The sequence below is a fragment of the Harpia harpyja genome, chromosome 20, assembly GCF_026419915.1.
Source record: "Harpia harpyja isolate bHarHar1 chromosome 20, bHarHar1 primary haplotype, whole genome shotgun sequence".
In the NCBI taxonomy this organism is placed as follows: domain Eukaryota; kingdom Metazoa; phylum Chordata; class Aves; order Accipitriformes; family Accipitridae; genus Harpia; species Harpia harpyja.
In genome coordinates this window covers 1488692-1506670 of record NC_068959.1, presented here as the reverse complement: position 1 = coordinate 1506670, position 17979 = coordinate 1488692, and the positions used below count along the sequence as shown (strand labels likewise).

The 17979-nt window shown below is 36.8% G+C and overlaps 1 protein-coding gene across 4 annotated transcripts in view; it reads right to left on the bottom strand.

Moving 5' to 3' along the window:
• The window catches only part of NR3C1 (nuclear receptor subfamily 3 group C member 1), a 73790-nt gene that overhangs the window by 13160 nt on the left and 42651 nt on the right, over positions 1-17979 (bottom strand). For all 4 annotated transcript variants that reach the window (XM_052816281.1, XM_052816280.1, XM_052816283.1 and 1 more), the window contains 4 exons: positions 16731-16894; positions 13268-13384; positions 8217-8495; positions 5065-5209 (listed from right to left, as the gene is read on the bottom strand). In XM_052816281.1, coding sequence (XP_052672241.1) covers positions 5065-5209; positions 8217-8495; positions 13268-13384; positions 16731-16894 — 705 coding nt within the window. The remainder of the gene's footprint in view (positions 1-5064; positions 5210-8216; positions 8496-13267; positions 13385-16730; positions 16895-17979) is intronic.

Below are 17979 nucleotides of genomic sequence, written 5' to 3'. Positions count from 1 at the left end.
GTAGAAATGATAGCTGCATCTTCAGAAACTCATCTTTCCCTCTTTTTGGTTTTGCAGACAAAGTTAGAAGCTGTACAGATGCAGCATAAGCATATGAAGTGAAAACAATGCTATGTATATGTATGGTGAACCTTTTTGCACTCAACAAATTCTATGGGAAATAATTTATTTTCATACCACAGCAACTTTATAATCCACCCTACTCAACCCTATCAGATGTATTAACTTAGGATAGCCAGTACATGATAAACGTTACTCAAATATATTGGATGTTTTTCTCTTTGTTTTTGTCCCCCCTGTCAATAAATGATAGGAGTACAGACATAAAAATGGAATACTCAATAAATATTCAATTTTTATGAGAAGACTGGTCAAATGACTAGGCTGCCAGCTTAAGACTTAAGAAGATAAGAACAGAGTTTAATTCTCTTTCCCGCCACAGACTGCATCGAGGATACTCGGAAAATTCAATTATGGAGGAATCTACAGGGGTACTAATGAATAGTGGCATTCAGCACTACCACAGCTAAAGCCACCTGAGCACTAAGCAAAACAAATCCACTGATTTCTGGGAAGCTTTTTGTACATTCACAGTAAGATACTTATAAATGCTAAGGATCTGTTAGCTGAAAATGTAGCATGACAAACCTCTTAACAGGATAGACAGGCTCTTTATGTACAGCCCAGTTACACACAGTTGCCTGAAAAGTGTCAACATGAGCCAGTGGATCTTGCTACTCCATGTAAGTAAGTAGTAACTACACAGGAATAATACTGGACACAGGGTTGGTGCAAGGATAAATGCATGAAAGACTGATGTTGCTCTGATGCTTGAGCAGATACATGAAACTAAAGAAAGTCTTACTATCCCTATAAAGAATTCAATCTTAAAAAAATATTTTGCAGTTATGTTCATTTAAATCACCTAGGCTTGGAGAACCCTTCAAAGATAGAGTTTCTCTTCCTGAAGCTGAAGACACTGAATTGTACCAAATATGAGGACAAGTCTTTAAAGGTCAGAAACTGAATAAAATAAATGGTTTCTAGAAACCTATATAAAACCTGAAGAAAATTAAAATAGAAGTAATTGCACTTACCTGTAACCATTCAACTAACACAGCGGAAGGCACTGTATGCTCTGTTGTTATGTATTATTCCCCCTGCCCCCATTAACATTAGCTATGTGACCTTAGCTCTCAGCAGCAGATATAAAGTATTACTGACTTCTCTGCAACCACTACTCAGTAACTTATCCTGCATTCACATTCCTGAATAGTTCACCTGCATTGTGCTGCTGCAAGCTACAGGTAACAGTGGCACAGTGGAAGTGGTTTGAGACCAACTTTAGTTTATTGCTGTAATGAAGATACAAAGAAATATAAAGAAATAACGTGATTATAAGATGCTTGTCTGTTCCACTTCTTGATTTACGTTGTACGTAATAACGCCTATACTTTTCTTACAACCCTTCTGAAGGTCAATTGTTTGTAAGTAAAAGTAAAGGAATTTGGGGGGTGAAAAGTAGGCTAAATATATTTTAAAAAAATCATACTAATTGAGATTCGAGTATGTGTAATTCCATATACACAGTGCGATGTTTATCACATAGCATAATGTGATACATACAATTTTGTTTGATGCGTAAACTCAAACTACACAACAGAATTGAAAACCCATCCATGTCAATATTTGCCACTATTTTGTTAAGGCTGAAACGATACAAGTCTGCACGAAGGGCTCACGTGAGGCTTGCAAGTTTTTGCCAACTCCTCAACTTGTTTATACTTCCATTTAAGAAAAACAAGTACATCATCAATCTAAAGGCTGTGGCTTGAAGAGACGGAAGACCTTCTGGAATTATTGTATTCTAGCACAGTATGGGTAAAGACTTATAGTTTTGTTCTAATCCTCCACTGAAATAATGCTTTGAAACTGCAATTAATAGGTATGAAGCCAGAACAAATTCTTAGTTACAAATGAAAAACGTTCATATAAAGAAGAGACCTGTAAAAATGTCATTTGCAGATCTCAAAAATTACAAGTTTGAACAACTTATACCTCTTTATCTGCACGCAGAAATCTGAAACTGCTGAACAGGAAGCCAAAAATCTGATGCAGACGGCTTCAGTTAACTGTAAAAGTGACCATGATCCTAGATTTCAGACAATCAAAATGAAGGTTCTGATTCTGTTACACACACAACACCTATGCATAACTGTATTTAGTGGAATCAAGCTTTAAAATTTATGAGGAAAACTCACTTTTTTCCTATTATTCCAGAGAATTCACTGTAATGATATTAAATATTACATTTGTTTTTAGATTATCAAATAATAGAGTTGTTTTGACTTTTATAGGATGCTACCTTACCTATTTATTTTCTAATTGTTAATGTGTTTTAATAAATATCTGATTCTTACATCAAATAAACTTAACTTATTACTCTACCTTGGACCTATTTCTAGCATACCTAAAACATTAAGCAAGAGCTTTAGGGGTGGTGGGAGGGTGAGGGGTGGAAAGGAGTTGTTGGGTGAAAGATCACTGAGATGCATATCAAACCCCTGAATGGTTTTTAGGGGATGTTATGTACCACAGTACTATCTTTTGAATGATGTATCAAGCAGAGAGAGTGGACACATCTGATCATTTAAATCCAAGTGCATTTTTTTTCTTGATGTCCATGATGTCTCTCTTGCCCTACCAAACATTTTAGTACCAGCAAGGCTTCCCCAATGGCATTGCCCCTCTGCCCTTCCCTGCGGTACTGCGCTTCGTAAGCTTCTTACAGCTTACGTGGTGGTTTTATGTATTATTCAGTAGTGGTCACATTTAACATGGAGGTGGCTGTATTTTATTGATGAATGGTACATAAAAAGTTATGACTAGAGAGTTTTATGGGGAACCTGTAGCACACTGGAGAAGAAATTGCAGTTCGCTCAGTCTACATGTTTTATTGAAAACAAGTGTCATTTTGATAAACAATTTATGTACCAAAACTGTAACTAGAATGAATTTGAGAATTAATATTTAGTATAATAGGATTACCCTTGCACGTGGGTTTTCTGCGGGGGGTGGTGGGGTGGGGTGGTGGTGGTGGTTTGTTGGTTGGGTTTTTTTTTGTTTGTTTGTTTGGTTTTTTTTGTTTTTGTTTTTAAGAGTACCAACATATACTTAGCTGTAAAGCTCTGTGGTTTTGACCCATTGATAAAACAGCAGGAGACCTCTGACTTAAAGCAAATTAGATGTTATTAGGCTTATTAGTCACAACCATCAATTATTTCAATTCCACCACACAGAGACTATTTTACTCCAGAGACACATTCTAAGAACTTTAATAAACGTAAGTACACAGATGGGCCCTTGCCTGGCATCTGCTCCTCACCTTTTTTTGAAAAATTATTATTTTAAAGAAATGATTACAGTTTATAAAATTCTGGACAAATATTTACATTGTAAAAAATAAAGGCAAAAAATAAACATGAAAAAGAATTAGTCTGAAATGTAAATGGCTAATCTCATAGCAAATGCAACAATTTTTTTTTTTTTTAAACAGAGAAAAGATTTGGGAGATCTGATACTGAAGTGCAATAGGAACAAAAATATTAAGACTACTGTCTCAAAGCAGGCCAAAGGGTATTAGTATTGCCGTCATTTTAAAGACATGAAAGCAGAGACATGAATAAAACCTTATCACTTGCATCACTTTTTAAATTATTGTCAGTGAAATTGTGATGCTAAAAAAGTTTTTTGATTGTATATGTCAAAGGCCCCGTGTAATTGTATTTATTAGTTTTAGTTCCCACAAATGGACTAAGCCATTTCATGAAAAAAGAAATGGCAAACCCGTAGTGATAGCATCATATTAATAGGAATCTGCAGATGGGTAACCTAGATTTTGAATGGCTCTGGCCAGCAACCTCAAAGATTTACATCCACAGAATATTTTCAGCAACTAATTTAAAATACAGACAGAATGCCCTGACAGGCTTTATGACTACTGCTAGCATCACTGGAATTACAAGACTGAAAGATAACTTGAAAGGTTTGTTACAGACTACGTAGACACTCTTCCACCTGCTTGAAGCAGCTGCTTTTTAAAATATCAGCTAAAGGACACAGTTGCTAAATGGCTTCAAAGTAAAAGGTGGGAGAGTGTGACAGTCCATCGGGACTGATTCCCAAATACATCCCTACAGGAGAGGGTTTAGACGAAACATTTGCTTTCCAGACTGGAGGCAGAAAGGCATAACCTAAACTGATCTGCTACTATACCTTTGAAATAGTGTATAGAAAGTAATATAACTATGCATATTTCTGTGCAAAATGTTTATCCCCACTGCAACTCCAATTAAGCCCTCCGCCCATCACCTCAACAATCCTGAATTCCCTCTTTCACTCCTCTGCGACACAGAATTACTGCACAACACGAATTCGAAAAATACAAGGAAAATTATGCACAGTGCAAGAAAAAAGATGTCCAAATATTCTAGCAAATTCAACTTTTCTCAAAAATTGACAACAAAGTTCAACAAGAAAATAGAAATCAGGCTAGTTTCTCCATTTGTAACCTTGTCTTTTTAGCCAGATTTTAATCAGGCTCAGATATAAATGTTTAACTGATCAAGAACTCTGTGAAACTGGTAGGACCATACTATCACTTTTATACAATAAACATACAGAACATTATGCAATTTGCCAAACTTTTCTCTCCATCACAGATATATTTTTTGCTTCAACTGTGCTGGCTCTGATAAAAGGAATGATTATAATGAATGGTGCAGGAACAGTCACAATATGGAACATTTCAGTACAAACATCTCCCACAAAAACTTCTTGATATAAATACACTTAATATCTAAAATACCTTTCTTTCATTTGACTTACTTAAAAACGCTAAACAATCTGCTAAAAGAAAAACAAGTTGCAAATGACAGACTGATTTGTGATCTCTGCAAGAATTTGCTACCCAGTGATTCACCTCTCAAGTGCAAAACCCAGAAATACTGCGCGGAGTCTTGTATCATCCCAGGAAACCTGGAAAATGACTCATGTCTTACTTACTCGTTAATAATCAGATCTGGTGCAAAGCACAGGAGATTTCCATTTGATTGTTTATATGATCTCCATCCTAAAGCAAAAGCCATTAGGAACATCCATGAGTACTGCAGAAGGGTCATTTGGTCATCCAGATGTAAATTTCGGAAACCTGGAAAAATAAAAATTGAGGTGTGACAGTACCAGTTGCAAAAAATAAGAAAAAACCTCCCATAACTTGGAAAAGGACCATGGTTATCATCAGTACAACTTCTGTATTACCAATGTAGATTACCACTTTTAAAAGTGCATTTCATAAAAATTTCTGTAACTGCGATCACTGTACCTGAAACAACAACAAAATTTCTTGCCATATTACAATCATCTGATTGATCCAGTCAAGTATTTTAGATTAGATTTTTGGCAGAAGAAAAAAAGAAATGAGAACAGTAAGAGGTTTCTTATGAGAATGTTCTTGCTGGACGACAAAAACGCACTTTAAAAGGGGTGCAAAATTTCAGTGACATCTTCCAGCTACTAAAGTTACATTCATATACTTAGCATACCACTAAGGAATCCTTTGCCTATTCAAAATTTTGCATAAGTAGAAATGAAGTGTTCGTAACCATAGGACTCCAGTTATGTCTTCTGGACAATATGACTACATACGAGACTTGAAAGGTTTGAATAGAAAGCTCCAGTATAACTCAACCCTGAGCTGGTTTGAATGTGTAACTGTCAACCATACAAAACATATATAACACAGAAAAATAGGCCAAAGAGAGCAACAGAAAGAGTAACTCTTGAACTTTGCATTATACATTATATTCACACTTAACCTATATACATTCAAAAATAAATTCTCAGCACCCCATCTACAAAACTGCATGCACACTGAAAGCTCTGGCCCCTGACAGCCATGATGTTAGTTACATTCTGGACGGACAGAGTACCAGATGGATAATTCATGGTAGGTACTACATGTAGTAAAAGGGGATGTAACATTTAAAAAAAAAAAAAAAAAAAAAAATCAGAGTATACGCATGTGCTTATCTGGAACTGATGGTCAGTTAGATAGATTACAAAAGACAACAATTGTATTCAATATAAACTATAATTTTGCAGGCTATCTTCCAAAAATAACAGTATATTTTACTGTTTGTGAGAGCAGTCCACTAGACAATAAATGGTTTAACGTCAAATTTTGTTCTTACTCAACAACAATTGTACCCTGAACTTACAAAATATGATTGCATTAGTTACCATCATTAACTGCTGCTAATCTCACAAGAACATGTAGCGTGGACAGAGCCAATTAAACAATGAGGAAATGTGTAAAATCTGAAAATTGGTCTCTTAAACAGTCTTAAAATGTAGGCAGCTTTTAATTTGCAACACTAGTTCCTATTAGGTCCTGCCTACATTTAACAAGAAAATACTGTACCATATTGAATCATTACTAAAGTCTGAATTCAAGTTGATTTTATTTAATTTCATTAAGTATCTGACATCTAAAGAGCTCGTAACAGTGCTGCTTCCTGAAGATGTGTAAATAGATAGCATTCAGTAGACTGATATATAACAAAACTTGATATGTTTAATCACTTCAAAAAAAGCTTCTGGCTTTGGAGACAGCTGTAACTACTATTTACTACCCCTAAAATACAAGCAAAGTGTTTCAAAGTTATTTCAAACTTACTGGATCCAATCTTGAAATCTTTGCTCAAACCCTCCTCAGGAAAAGGTTGTTTTGAAATCCCAACTAAAGGGTTTGGCAACCAATGCTGGCTTACTGTTAGTATGTCTGATGGTGTTCAACTAGCAGAAGTATATACAAATTAAATACTCATGAAGAACCACCTTAGCAACCAAAAAGAAGAAGATAAAAAAATGATAAGAATAGTTCCTATTAATAGAATTATTACAGAGAAGACTGGCATTTTCATTAAGAGCTACGTTCTAACCTGCAGGGTTTGTCTAATTAGGGAAACTGTTCAGAAGAGATTATGAACACAGAACTGCTTTATAAAAATGGTATCTAAATTTGTATTTGCAAATACCAGATGGTCTCCTAAAGACTTATCCCAGAAGAAAGCACATGCACGTGAAGTTTTCCTAATATAGACCTTAGCTAATTCAGCGTAATTCCCCATTGCAGAAAAGCCCTGACAGACATACAAATCTCTCTATTCACATCTCTGCTGAACATATATTTGAGTTTACTAGCCTTTCTTTCCTACTATTAATTTACTTCCTCTGTCTCAAAAGAGACACCATTATGACTCATAAATTTCATTATCAGACTTTTTTTTTTTTCTTTTCTTTGCAGACCTGTTATGTGATGTTATTCTTGGGCATCATATGCATTATGGAGGTGTTTTTGCTAGGGTTTTTGAAATCAGGTAGTTAACGGTACTGAGTAGAAGTGAAAGGGAGAAAAACACTAGCCTTTGTTCTGTCAGGAATAAAAAGATCTTCAGCTTTACTTTCGGCCCTGGCCTTTCCCAATGGCATACTACAGGATGCATTATGTCCAAGGCTGATTTGACACCACTTCTCCTATAAGGCAACTGCTAGCTGTGTCTTCAGGTGGGAGCCAAAATAGCAACAAACCTTCCACATTCCCCGGGTGACAGGCAGTTTAATCATGTAGCTACAGTGCTTGAGAGAAAATTAACATCTTGACTTCCACTATGGGACTGGACACTGAAATGCCTACGGCCAGTCAAGAAGAAACTACAGATACGGTGAGGGGTAGTAAAAAAAGAACCATCCATGAATGCAGACCCAGACAAGCCAGTACAGCAGCACCAGTGTATTAAAGTCAAGAGAACATCATTGCCAAAAATATTCAAGAAGAATTATCTAAGAGGTGCAGCTAGAGCTAATAAAAATAGTTCTCTATATTACTCTTAAAAACACATCTCCATTTGAATATAAATTTTAACACTCAATGGTCAAAGGGTTCAAGTAAAATGACCTAATTTGTAACTACAGTAAATAAATTTTTGCATCTGCATTTTTTTCTGCTTCTCCACTCCAAAAGTATTTGAGAGACGAATTAGCTCAGATACTACTAAAACTTCATCTGTGAAGGCTTCAAAGGACACCAAATACGAAGACAGACTTTAAGTACAATAAAAAGACTGCACTTTGTAACGAATGTATTTGCATATTACCTGGTATTGCCTTTGCCCACTTTACTGCAGCTACTACTTGCCGTCCTCCCAGCATGTTGAGAGTTGACAGTATCCGCCAGCTGGAGTCCGGCAGCGTGCTGTCGTAGCCCGAGTACAGCACCTCCGGCTCAATCACTTCCAGCAGAGAAACCAGGGTCGGGGTCAGCTGCGGCAGGGACGCAGGAACGATGCTCTTGTTTCCAGGTGTTTCAGAAACATCCCGCGTTCCTGTTACGTTAGTCTGCTGAATTCCTTTTATCTTCTTCTTTGTTTTTCGAGCTAGGAAAGTTTTGGTAAGGCACAGGTTAGATAATGGAAAGTGACCACACAGCAATAAAAACCTAACAGAGGAAATGCTGCTTTTGTTTTCCTGCAGTTGTAGATCAGGCAATTGAAACTTTTAAAGCATTTTTTCATAGAACTGTAAGTAATTTCACATTAATTCTAAGTAAACTCCCCTTGAAAATAAGTTTATTTTCTGTTTTAATTAAAGTCACATTTATGTTAATGTTTCAAAATGTTAAATAAAGTCTGCAGGTACGTTACAAGGCTGATCCTACAATACAAGGCCTGATCCTACGATTTCTATTACATGAAAAATTTCAGTGAAACTTCATGTGACAGCATGACACCTGTCTGGAAATATTTGCAGGACTGCACACTTAAGTTCCTTAAAATATCAAGTAGGGAAAACATGCAGAAGAAAGTAAAAAACAAATACATTTAATGGGTAAGAAGTTACTCAATCTCTCAAGCCAGGGAAAACATTTTTTTGAAAATGCTGGGCCGAAGGAGATTTTTCTCTTGCCAACTCGCTTGCATATAAATCATTGCTGCGTAATTAAACCATAAAACTCATTTGCCAAACAAATAAAACATCACACAGAGATGTTAACTCAAAAAGTTGGAGCAACAATTTTATTAGCATATTGTCAGTAATGGAGTCTCCTACTTGGCTTTCAGCTCTCCTGGATGCAGTCTGCTACACTCAACACACTATTTAACGGAGACCAAAATGAAACCCAGTTCTTTTCCTGTGTCTCAATTAATTAATTGATTTCTGTTCTGGAACTTCCGAGATAAATCCGTAGCACATAAAAGCATCATGTAATGTGGTTTCACAGTCAAAGTTTCTACTGACCTATTCAGAATCTCTCATCATCAGAAATGCACCAACTCTGTAGCTTAACAACACATAAAATCCCCCTCCTGACCCCTTTTCTCCCACTGGCTAGGACAGAGACTTCAGAAACTAACTGCTAAAGATAAGAAATTCTCTATGGACCCTGTATAAATTGCAGTTTCCCAGAGGCTTATACACTGGCCACATTTGCCAAGACTGTCATGGGGGAATAGCAACAGTTACTTCCTTGGAGCAAAAAGCTTCTTGCTATTCTCATCTAAATTTTGAAATGGCTGCTCCAAATCCGTTCAATATTCTGGCATTTTTTGCCCCATTATCCTTGTTCTCAAAAGCAAACAAACTCCTTTGACTTAAATTTACATGCACATGCCTTCAGCTTAATGCAGACACCTGGTATGGAGTATTTCCAGCCCAGAAAGTCTGGTAAAATTATAATCAAAAGAAATATATCTGATAAGACAAGTATTATGCAAGAATTTTTATTAGGCTATGCTACCAGACCTGACTTCGATATATAGTTGTAACTCACAAAAAAAGAATGCTGAGATAATGTACTTCTTTACAATTTATTTTCAAATATAAAAATACCACAAATTTAAAACCAGCTCCTTAGTGCAAATTACAGAAGATAATCCATACAGATAAACTTGGCATGGAAATAAAAGCATCCAAGGTTTTCTGTTAAAAACAAACAACTCCCCCAAACCCCACCCCCCTGCAGTCTGGCATCCAACAAGGTTGTACAGGCTTCCTATTTTACTGCACACATTTCCTGCCCATTGGGCAGATGGCCTGTGCACCTGAACCACGCAGGCAGTTCACCATCCTGGGAGGTGATGAAATGTTCCCACCACCATGCTGAAGACCAAGAACTGCCAGATAGACATGGAGACGATGCACTTCACTTCTGAAATGGGATTTAGAATGACAAAAAACACTGCACTTACAGAGCAGGGCAATGAATATTATTAGAAAGTGGAAGAGATCCTTCAAAAAATCGAAATAAATTCAAAATGAAGATGACAGAAAAACCCCATAAATGGCCAACTATAAAATGCAGTCGGAAAGGCCAAAAAAATTATGAGATTACTTTTTACAAGCATAAAACCCAACAATAGATCTTTTTTTCAAACACATCAGAAAGGGTGCCAAGTAATGCCTTGGGTCAATTAACGATGAAAGCGGAAATGAAAATTCAAAGAAATAAAGGCTACAGTACTAAATATCATTATTCTACTGTATAAATCTCTGGTACCTGCAGCTTGATAGTTTTATGTTTCTCCAGTCCCCTACATGCAAAAAACCCATGTAATAGAAACAAGAAAGTTCCAGAAAAGGGTGGTAAGTAGGGACAAAGGTATGACTGATGATAAACCAGACTATAATAGAAAATTATCAACTAACACGTTTCTACTGTACAAGGAGCCACTTTTTTCTAAGCAGAAGAGCCGGTAAGAATTAAAATACTGCATGGTAAATTCTATTTATTTATTTATAAATAAGTTAGTCTTCTACCCAATACTTAACAGTGAAATTCACTGCTGGTAGTAGAACCTACAGATATTCAAAACGTGACTGGACAGATTCATGGAAGAAATCTACTGGCAAGTAAGGCTAAGTGAAAGGGCCCTTCAGACTGACATGCTAGGATATTTTGATCTCTTGCTATTCATTAACTGGTTTGCTCATAACCATTATTTACGCACCGAGGATACACCTGATGACTTTTCAAAAAGAAATTACTGTCTAAAAAGTATGCAAATTTAATTATCTTTTAAACAACAGTAATTCCTGAACTGTGACCCTAAAATAGCCAAGATAAAAGGAACTCTTTTTTAGTCTCTTCTACACCTTATGCTGCCTTCCAGTTTTCTTTTCTATGAGTTCTGTATGACCAATTCACCATCTGTTCAGATCTGTCCAATAAATCGCCGTTTTCATGGTTGTTTTTCCCTGCTTCACACTACCTTAGGTTGTTCCATTTTTGCACTGCTGAGTTTCTAGATCTCTTTTCCCTCTCAGTCATAAAAGCCCACCCCCTTTCCTTTTCCCAACAACTTATATAACAATATCCGTCCTCCAGAAAGTCACTATTCTCTAGGATTCTCTGTGCCAAAATTCAGGCAAACAAACTATAGTTGGAAGGGCTCCAAACTACATGTGGAAAAGTGGCAAGTATCAGACGTCATTCAATTTTAATTTTCTTTGGTGCAGAAAGGCAACTCAAATAACATGTCCTAGAGCCTGAGATAGCTATATAGGTGTCTACTTTAAAAAGAGTTCACATAAATTGATGCGGAAAGGCTTACTATTATAGAGTAATATACATAGTAAGGTGCTTTATTCATATAGTTAGATATATGAATAGATGTATTTTGAACACAACTATGGAGAGAAAAAAGTAGAAACAAGTCTTAAAACAAAATGTATTCTTTCCTACCCGAAAGTGAAAATTGTGGGGTTTTGCATTATTCTAAATTTTCTTTAGGCTTTGCTGTTACCTCTACTTGGTACTGGCCACACCAGCCCTGGCAGGGTATTGCATCTTTCCACCATCGGACACCAAGAGTAGGCAAGTGGACTACCCTGCTATTATCTCTGAAGTTGCAAGGTTCAGCCCACTGGGAGTGTCTAAAAGCTAAATCTAGCTCCAGGGAGACACTCGCTGACAACCTCATGTACTTTAAGGATTTATTTTAGAACCCACTATTGTAGATTTTGGCTATTAAAGGATGTAACCTCACACCCTGCACACAGATCACAGTAACACCTCAACAAACTGACCAGCAACCTCCTCTCTTCCCTGCAAATCTCTACCATGAAGTATGGGATGTACTTGCAAGCATGTCATGGGAGGGGAAGCATTTCAGACTGTTGGGTTTTTTCCCTTTGCTCTGAAGGAAGGGGCACGTCGAGACACCTGCAGGGCAGAAAAACTGCTGATTCGTCCTCCTGATAGAGGTTGGAAGCAGAAGAGGAAGAAAGGATGTGCTAACAGGGACTCCAATATGCGTATCATCTATCCCTTTAACATAATTCACCACTTACATTTTACCAAAGGATATTATCACTGACTGAAATGAAACTGTTCATATTTGTATCTGACAAATACATTTTTGACATTTTTATTTTATCTGACAATTTTGATTATACAAGTATCACCATGATAACTATGCTAGTAAATACTGTATTAATCTCTACAGCTCAAGGAAAAAATATCAAGCATAAAATGTAGCTGACACTAATAAAAATGTTTTATGCCATTTTACAACTGCTGCTAAATCTCTAGTCGATGTGGTTTTCAGTTTCTCATAAGCCATACAGGAGTTAGCAGAGAACAAATATGTACTGGTACATTTACATTTATTTATTTAACCTGTCTTTTCCAGAGAGATTCTGACAGACGTTTAAGAAGAATCCACAGCATGAACAAAAATAATTTCCTTTTGTTCATCTTGAAGATATAAGCCCCACTCCAACTTTAGATCTGTGTCTCTGGGCTTTCCCTCTCATCTGCAGTTTCAGTGTCAGGTCACTCTCCTGAGTAAGGATGGACAGGCATCACACTTCCCTACAGGAGTTCTAGAGTTCTGCTGTCTCAGATTCAGTGAAAAAGCAACAAGATGTATGTGCTGGCAGGAATAAAAAAAAAAAAAAAAATAGCCCTGTTCTGTGTGTATGACTTGCTTCTGCTGAACATACTGAGAGAGCGCAATTGAGTACGGTTAGGGAAGTGTAACAGAAAAATCTTGATTTTCATTAAAATGCTCATACACACCGTAAAATGCAGTACTTACTTTTAACGTATTAAAGTGATGCTCAAATAATTCCTTTAGCTTCTTAAGCAGCATGACCTTTATTGTCTAGGACTCAAAATTGAAAAAGGGATTTGAACATTTTAAGTTACCTTCGAGGTTCATGCCAGCTTGAAGACATTTCCGGTAGCGGCATGCTGGACAGTTTTTCCTCCGAATTTTGTCAATAATGCAATCGTTTCTCCCAGCGCAGAGATAGTTGTGCTGCCCTGTATTCACAAAGACAAACAAAATAACCATAAGCTCTACAATTAGAGTAGTAGATGAAGTCATTCATTCTTTCAGTAACCTTAAGGGATCTGGGGACTAGAGAATACCTTTACTTACTGTACTTCATTTCTTGCAAAAATATGATCAGTATCCATACGATTTCATATATGTATACACCAAACAGATTTCTCATATTTAGACACCAAAGCCAATAAATTTAAGTAGAAGTCCTATTTTCTATTTGTTAACATCAGACAAATTCTATTTTTAAAACTATTTTTCTCTTACAGTTCTCAAAGCTGTCTATTATAGCATGTTTCCGATTTCCCTAAAGAGTTTCACAAGAGATGTAAGTAATGTTCATAAACACATTTTGAAAGTATACATGTAAACACTTCTACAGATACATAGACACAGCTTTCACCATTTTGAAAGTCATGAAACCTCCTCCTTGTTTAACTTGGAGTCTGAACTGGACAAACCAAGTTTCTCTGACATTTTTACGGATTCACAGATTCAGAGCAGAACCGACCCTAGAGATATGGTAACTTGAACTACATAAATGAAAATAACTGTATTAGCTGTTAAGAGCAGGGCAACAGAAGAGTAGTATCTATTCTTAATTATTTGAATTATATGAATAAATGTCTCAATATAACTTATTTAGAGAAAGGTATTACTAAAAGATACATCCTTCTCCCAGACAGGGATCAAGAAACATATTTCTTTAGAGGGCAGAAAGCTACAACCTAGGCTTTTACACTGTATTTCAAATTCCTGATAGCATAATATTGCAAGAACAAACATATTTTGCAAATACTGAGTTATTAACAATGGAGTCTTAAGAATCTTCTCACAGAAAAAGAGGAAGGTTAAGGAATTTGTTTCAAGTCAGCTGTGAAAATTATGGGTATGTGGAGTCCATTACTACGGCTTTAGTTGAACTTCTCCAGTGAAGTGTTTCAAGTTGATATTCCAAGGAAGCCCTGAACATTTTTCTGAATGAACATCCCTACCTTTTTCATCTGAAGAAGAGGAAGCCTTACTGACCCTTGTATAATCTTTGTGTTTAAGGTAACTTAGAAAATAGATGCATGATTCACAATTCTGTTTGCCTTTAGCATACTAGTATGTATAGAACAAATACACATGCATGCACAGGTGAAATATAAACTGATGAGTATCTGTCATCATTGTAGTAGAACAGAGACTACAATTTCATGTCTCACAAAGATGTTCAATGAGACCATGGTTTCACATAGTCAATACATATGCTTCAGGTGTAGATTTTCCTGAGCTGTTCCATTTTTTTTCCTAACAAAGAGCTTCATCTCCGTGAAGGTACTGTTTGGTTTCTTGGATTCACTACTTACCTATTCTTGCCTTTTTTAGGTGAAAGCTGCACTATTTCTTTGTATTACATTATATTAAAGCCTTCTTGTCACATGAACATTTTGTGGAAAAATGAAGGGAAGGTGATGCCACCTTCTGCTTCATGTCTGACTGCTGCCCAGAGGACATGCCAGTTGCACAGAGGGATGCATTTCAGTTATCTTTGCTGCTCAAAAATCAAAGATGCTTCACAAACAATACACTGGTATAAACTGGTAGTGAGCAAATGGAGATGTTTCCAAGGGGATTTATGGCAAACAGGGGCATTTTACAGAGAGGCTGGACACTCTTCAACATTGCAGCACCCACAGCACAAGTCAGCACCTGGGGCTCTGAAGCACTACGAGACTGAACGAGTCTTTGCTCGTTTGAGCACACCAGTGTGTAAAAAGGTCAGAAATTACAGAAGTAGGGTTTGGGGAGATGGAATTAAAAATGCCAAAGAACAAGGACAAGCTGGAGCGCAGCAGGAGGCAGAGGTGTTGGGGGAATCTGAAGCAGAGGGGAGGTGTGAGGAGCTGAAGCAAGGCGAGGAAGCGGAGGTGGGGAGACGTGGTGAAGATCTGGGCTGGCAGCAGGGTGGGGGTAACACACTGGGAGGTGAACAGGGTTGGTTCTGGGACCAGAGAAACTGGATCAGGAGGGCTCTGACGCACCACAAAAATAAGAACTAGAACAAGACGGCTCTGGCCACCCTGGGCTCTTGAACAAAGGCCTGTTTGTGTGAAGAACTGCGTACAAATACACAGTTGCTGTCCCACCTTCAGCCTTCCTCTTCTCTCATTCTACTCTTCGCTGAAAGAAATACATTTTATATTGATTTTCTAGATACTTCCAGTTTCTGAGACTGTTTCTATCACAGTACACATATGTGTAGACAAAGGTACAAAAAAGGGTTTCAGGCTAAAGGCTGGATAACCAATGTGCAGACTCAGCTTGATCCGTATACTAACAGGTGCCTGGCAGCTATTAATAAAAAGGATATTGCAGAAACAAATTCTTTTTACATATGTTCCTAATAAGAAAAATGCCTGTAAGAGACAAAAGCAAATTATTTGTTCCTTAAAGTGAATACTAGAACTAACAGATCCTGGAAGAGCTCCTGAAAACATCCACGATATCTAATTGGAAGGATTAAGGTTGGGATAATCTGTGGAACAATAAAAAATGAAAGTGGAGGTAAGCCTTGAGGAATCTGTTGCAGTTTTTCAGCTACAAGCCTGCTTACATTTTTAACATTAATACAGTTGATATAAGATGCGGCAAGTCACATCACTGATCAAAAGGAATTACTGGGTTGACTTCTTCATGTATCAATACTTTTGTGATTTGTTTTAAGCTTGAGGACAGGTAAAACCATCACTATGACATATATCCAGCTGCCATGTAATACTTCTTCTGAGGCATACCCAGTGACCTTATTTTAATCAAAGGTATAGATGATTATTTGCTTCAAATAAAGAGCCTGGCTCTAAATGGGAGACTCCCAACAGGACTAGTTGGGAGTCATGGAGAGCCCAAGCAGCTCAGTGCTTATCATTTGCTTATCAAGTTTCGCGTACAGTTTTATATACAAAACAGCTAACATTAAACTTAAAAATCACAAACTTTACAAAACTAATGCACACAAATATCTGTATGTAAATAGGACAAATAAACAAAAACAACAGTGAAAGAAAACAAAAGAAACAAAAAACCAAGACAACAATACATCCTTTTACACTGTGAGTGAATGGGAGCATTTTATAAATGTAAATGGAATCTATGCTTCAGATAATACACCATTATCAATGTTATTTACTATGAAAAGATCAGTGATATAATGGATGGGATTTTCCAGTAGGATTCTAGCAAAAACATGGATTCCATTACGATTAGACTGCTTTTGAATGTGGATGATATGTACGTGGATTTTACATTTTTAAACAGCAAATTCATCAAAACATGTCTTACCTTCCACAGCTCTTTTGAAGAACACTTTGCAGCTGCCGCAAGTAAGAACACCATAATGACACCCAGAGGCCTCATCAGAGCAAACAAGACAAAGCTTGGGAGGTGGTCCCGTAGTTGCTGAGGTTGTGGATGGAGAAGAGCTTACATCTGATCTCATTCCAGGGCTAAAAAAAAAAAAAAAAAAAAAAGGCATAAAAATACTTTTAATTAAGATCTGTGGGATATGGGCAAACATAATATTAGTAACTGCAAGAAATGATTGCCCTTATTCTTAAATATTACAGTTCTGCACACAAAGTTCACTAGACTCTGAAACAGTTAAACAATGAATTTTGTAAAACATAAGTAAATCTGTATGGATTTTTCACAGCCTATTTGACTAGGTCAAGATTACTTCCCTTACGCATTTCCGAAGCCAAGTTTCTTGCACAATTATCCTAGCTTTTAAAATTTGAATCTTCAAACACGCTCTTATTCCATGTTGTTTTCATTACTGTCACATTCCCTGCAGTCTGCATTGAGTCCTACAAGAGCTTCATTTCCAGTCTCCTCACAGAGTTGTCAACTGGGATACTATTATGCAAGAAGCTGTGCAAATTAAGCCATCTATTGATATATATTCACAGCAATAAATGATCATTTCACCCCAGCATTTTAGAAAAAGAATATATATTCCTAATTTCAGGATCTGGTTTTCCTGTATAAACATAGAGGCCATCTACAAATGAAGGGTTAGTTAGTTAACAACAACAAAAAAATCATCATTAGAACAATAGACAATCTATTGTAATCACCTTCGATCTGCTTCTAATCATAAGGGCTGAACCAACAGTGGTTGTGCGGAAGTTCAGAAGCTAACCTTATTCAGCATGTGTAAACAATATAGCCAAAAACCTCATGCATTACCTGTTAAAGGCTGCCTCGACACCTCCTGTTATAAGGCCCATTTTGTTGAGTTTATTTTCACAAAGTTTTAAACTTTTAAAATGCCATTTCTATACCGTATGCTTAACTTAAAGTGATTTTCACAGAAAATTTTGTCCAACAGGCTTCCAGCCACTTTCCAGATGAAGCTAGAAAATAACACTTTTTTAAAGACTTTGGTGCCTTTACTCGGAAACTCTCCAGAACCTCCATGTTCCCTGGTGTGGGCTCAACATTCGTATGTGGGCTGGCTTTTGCATGGAAAATTCCTTTTCCTCTCCTCAAGAAAGTCTGACCACATTTGGTCACACATTTGAAAAAAAAA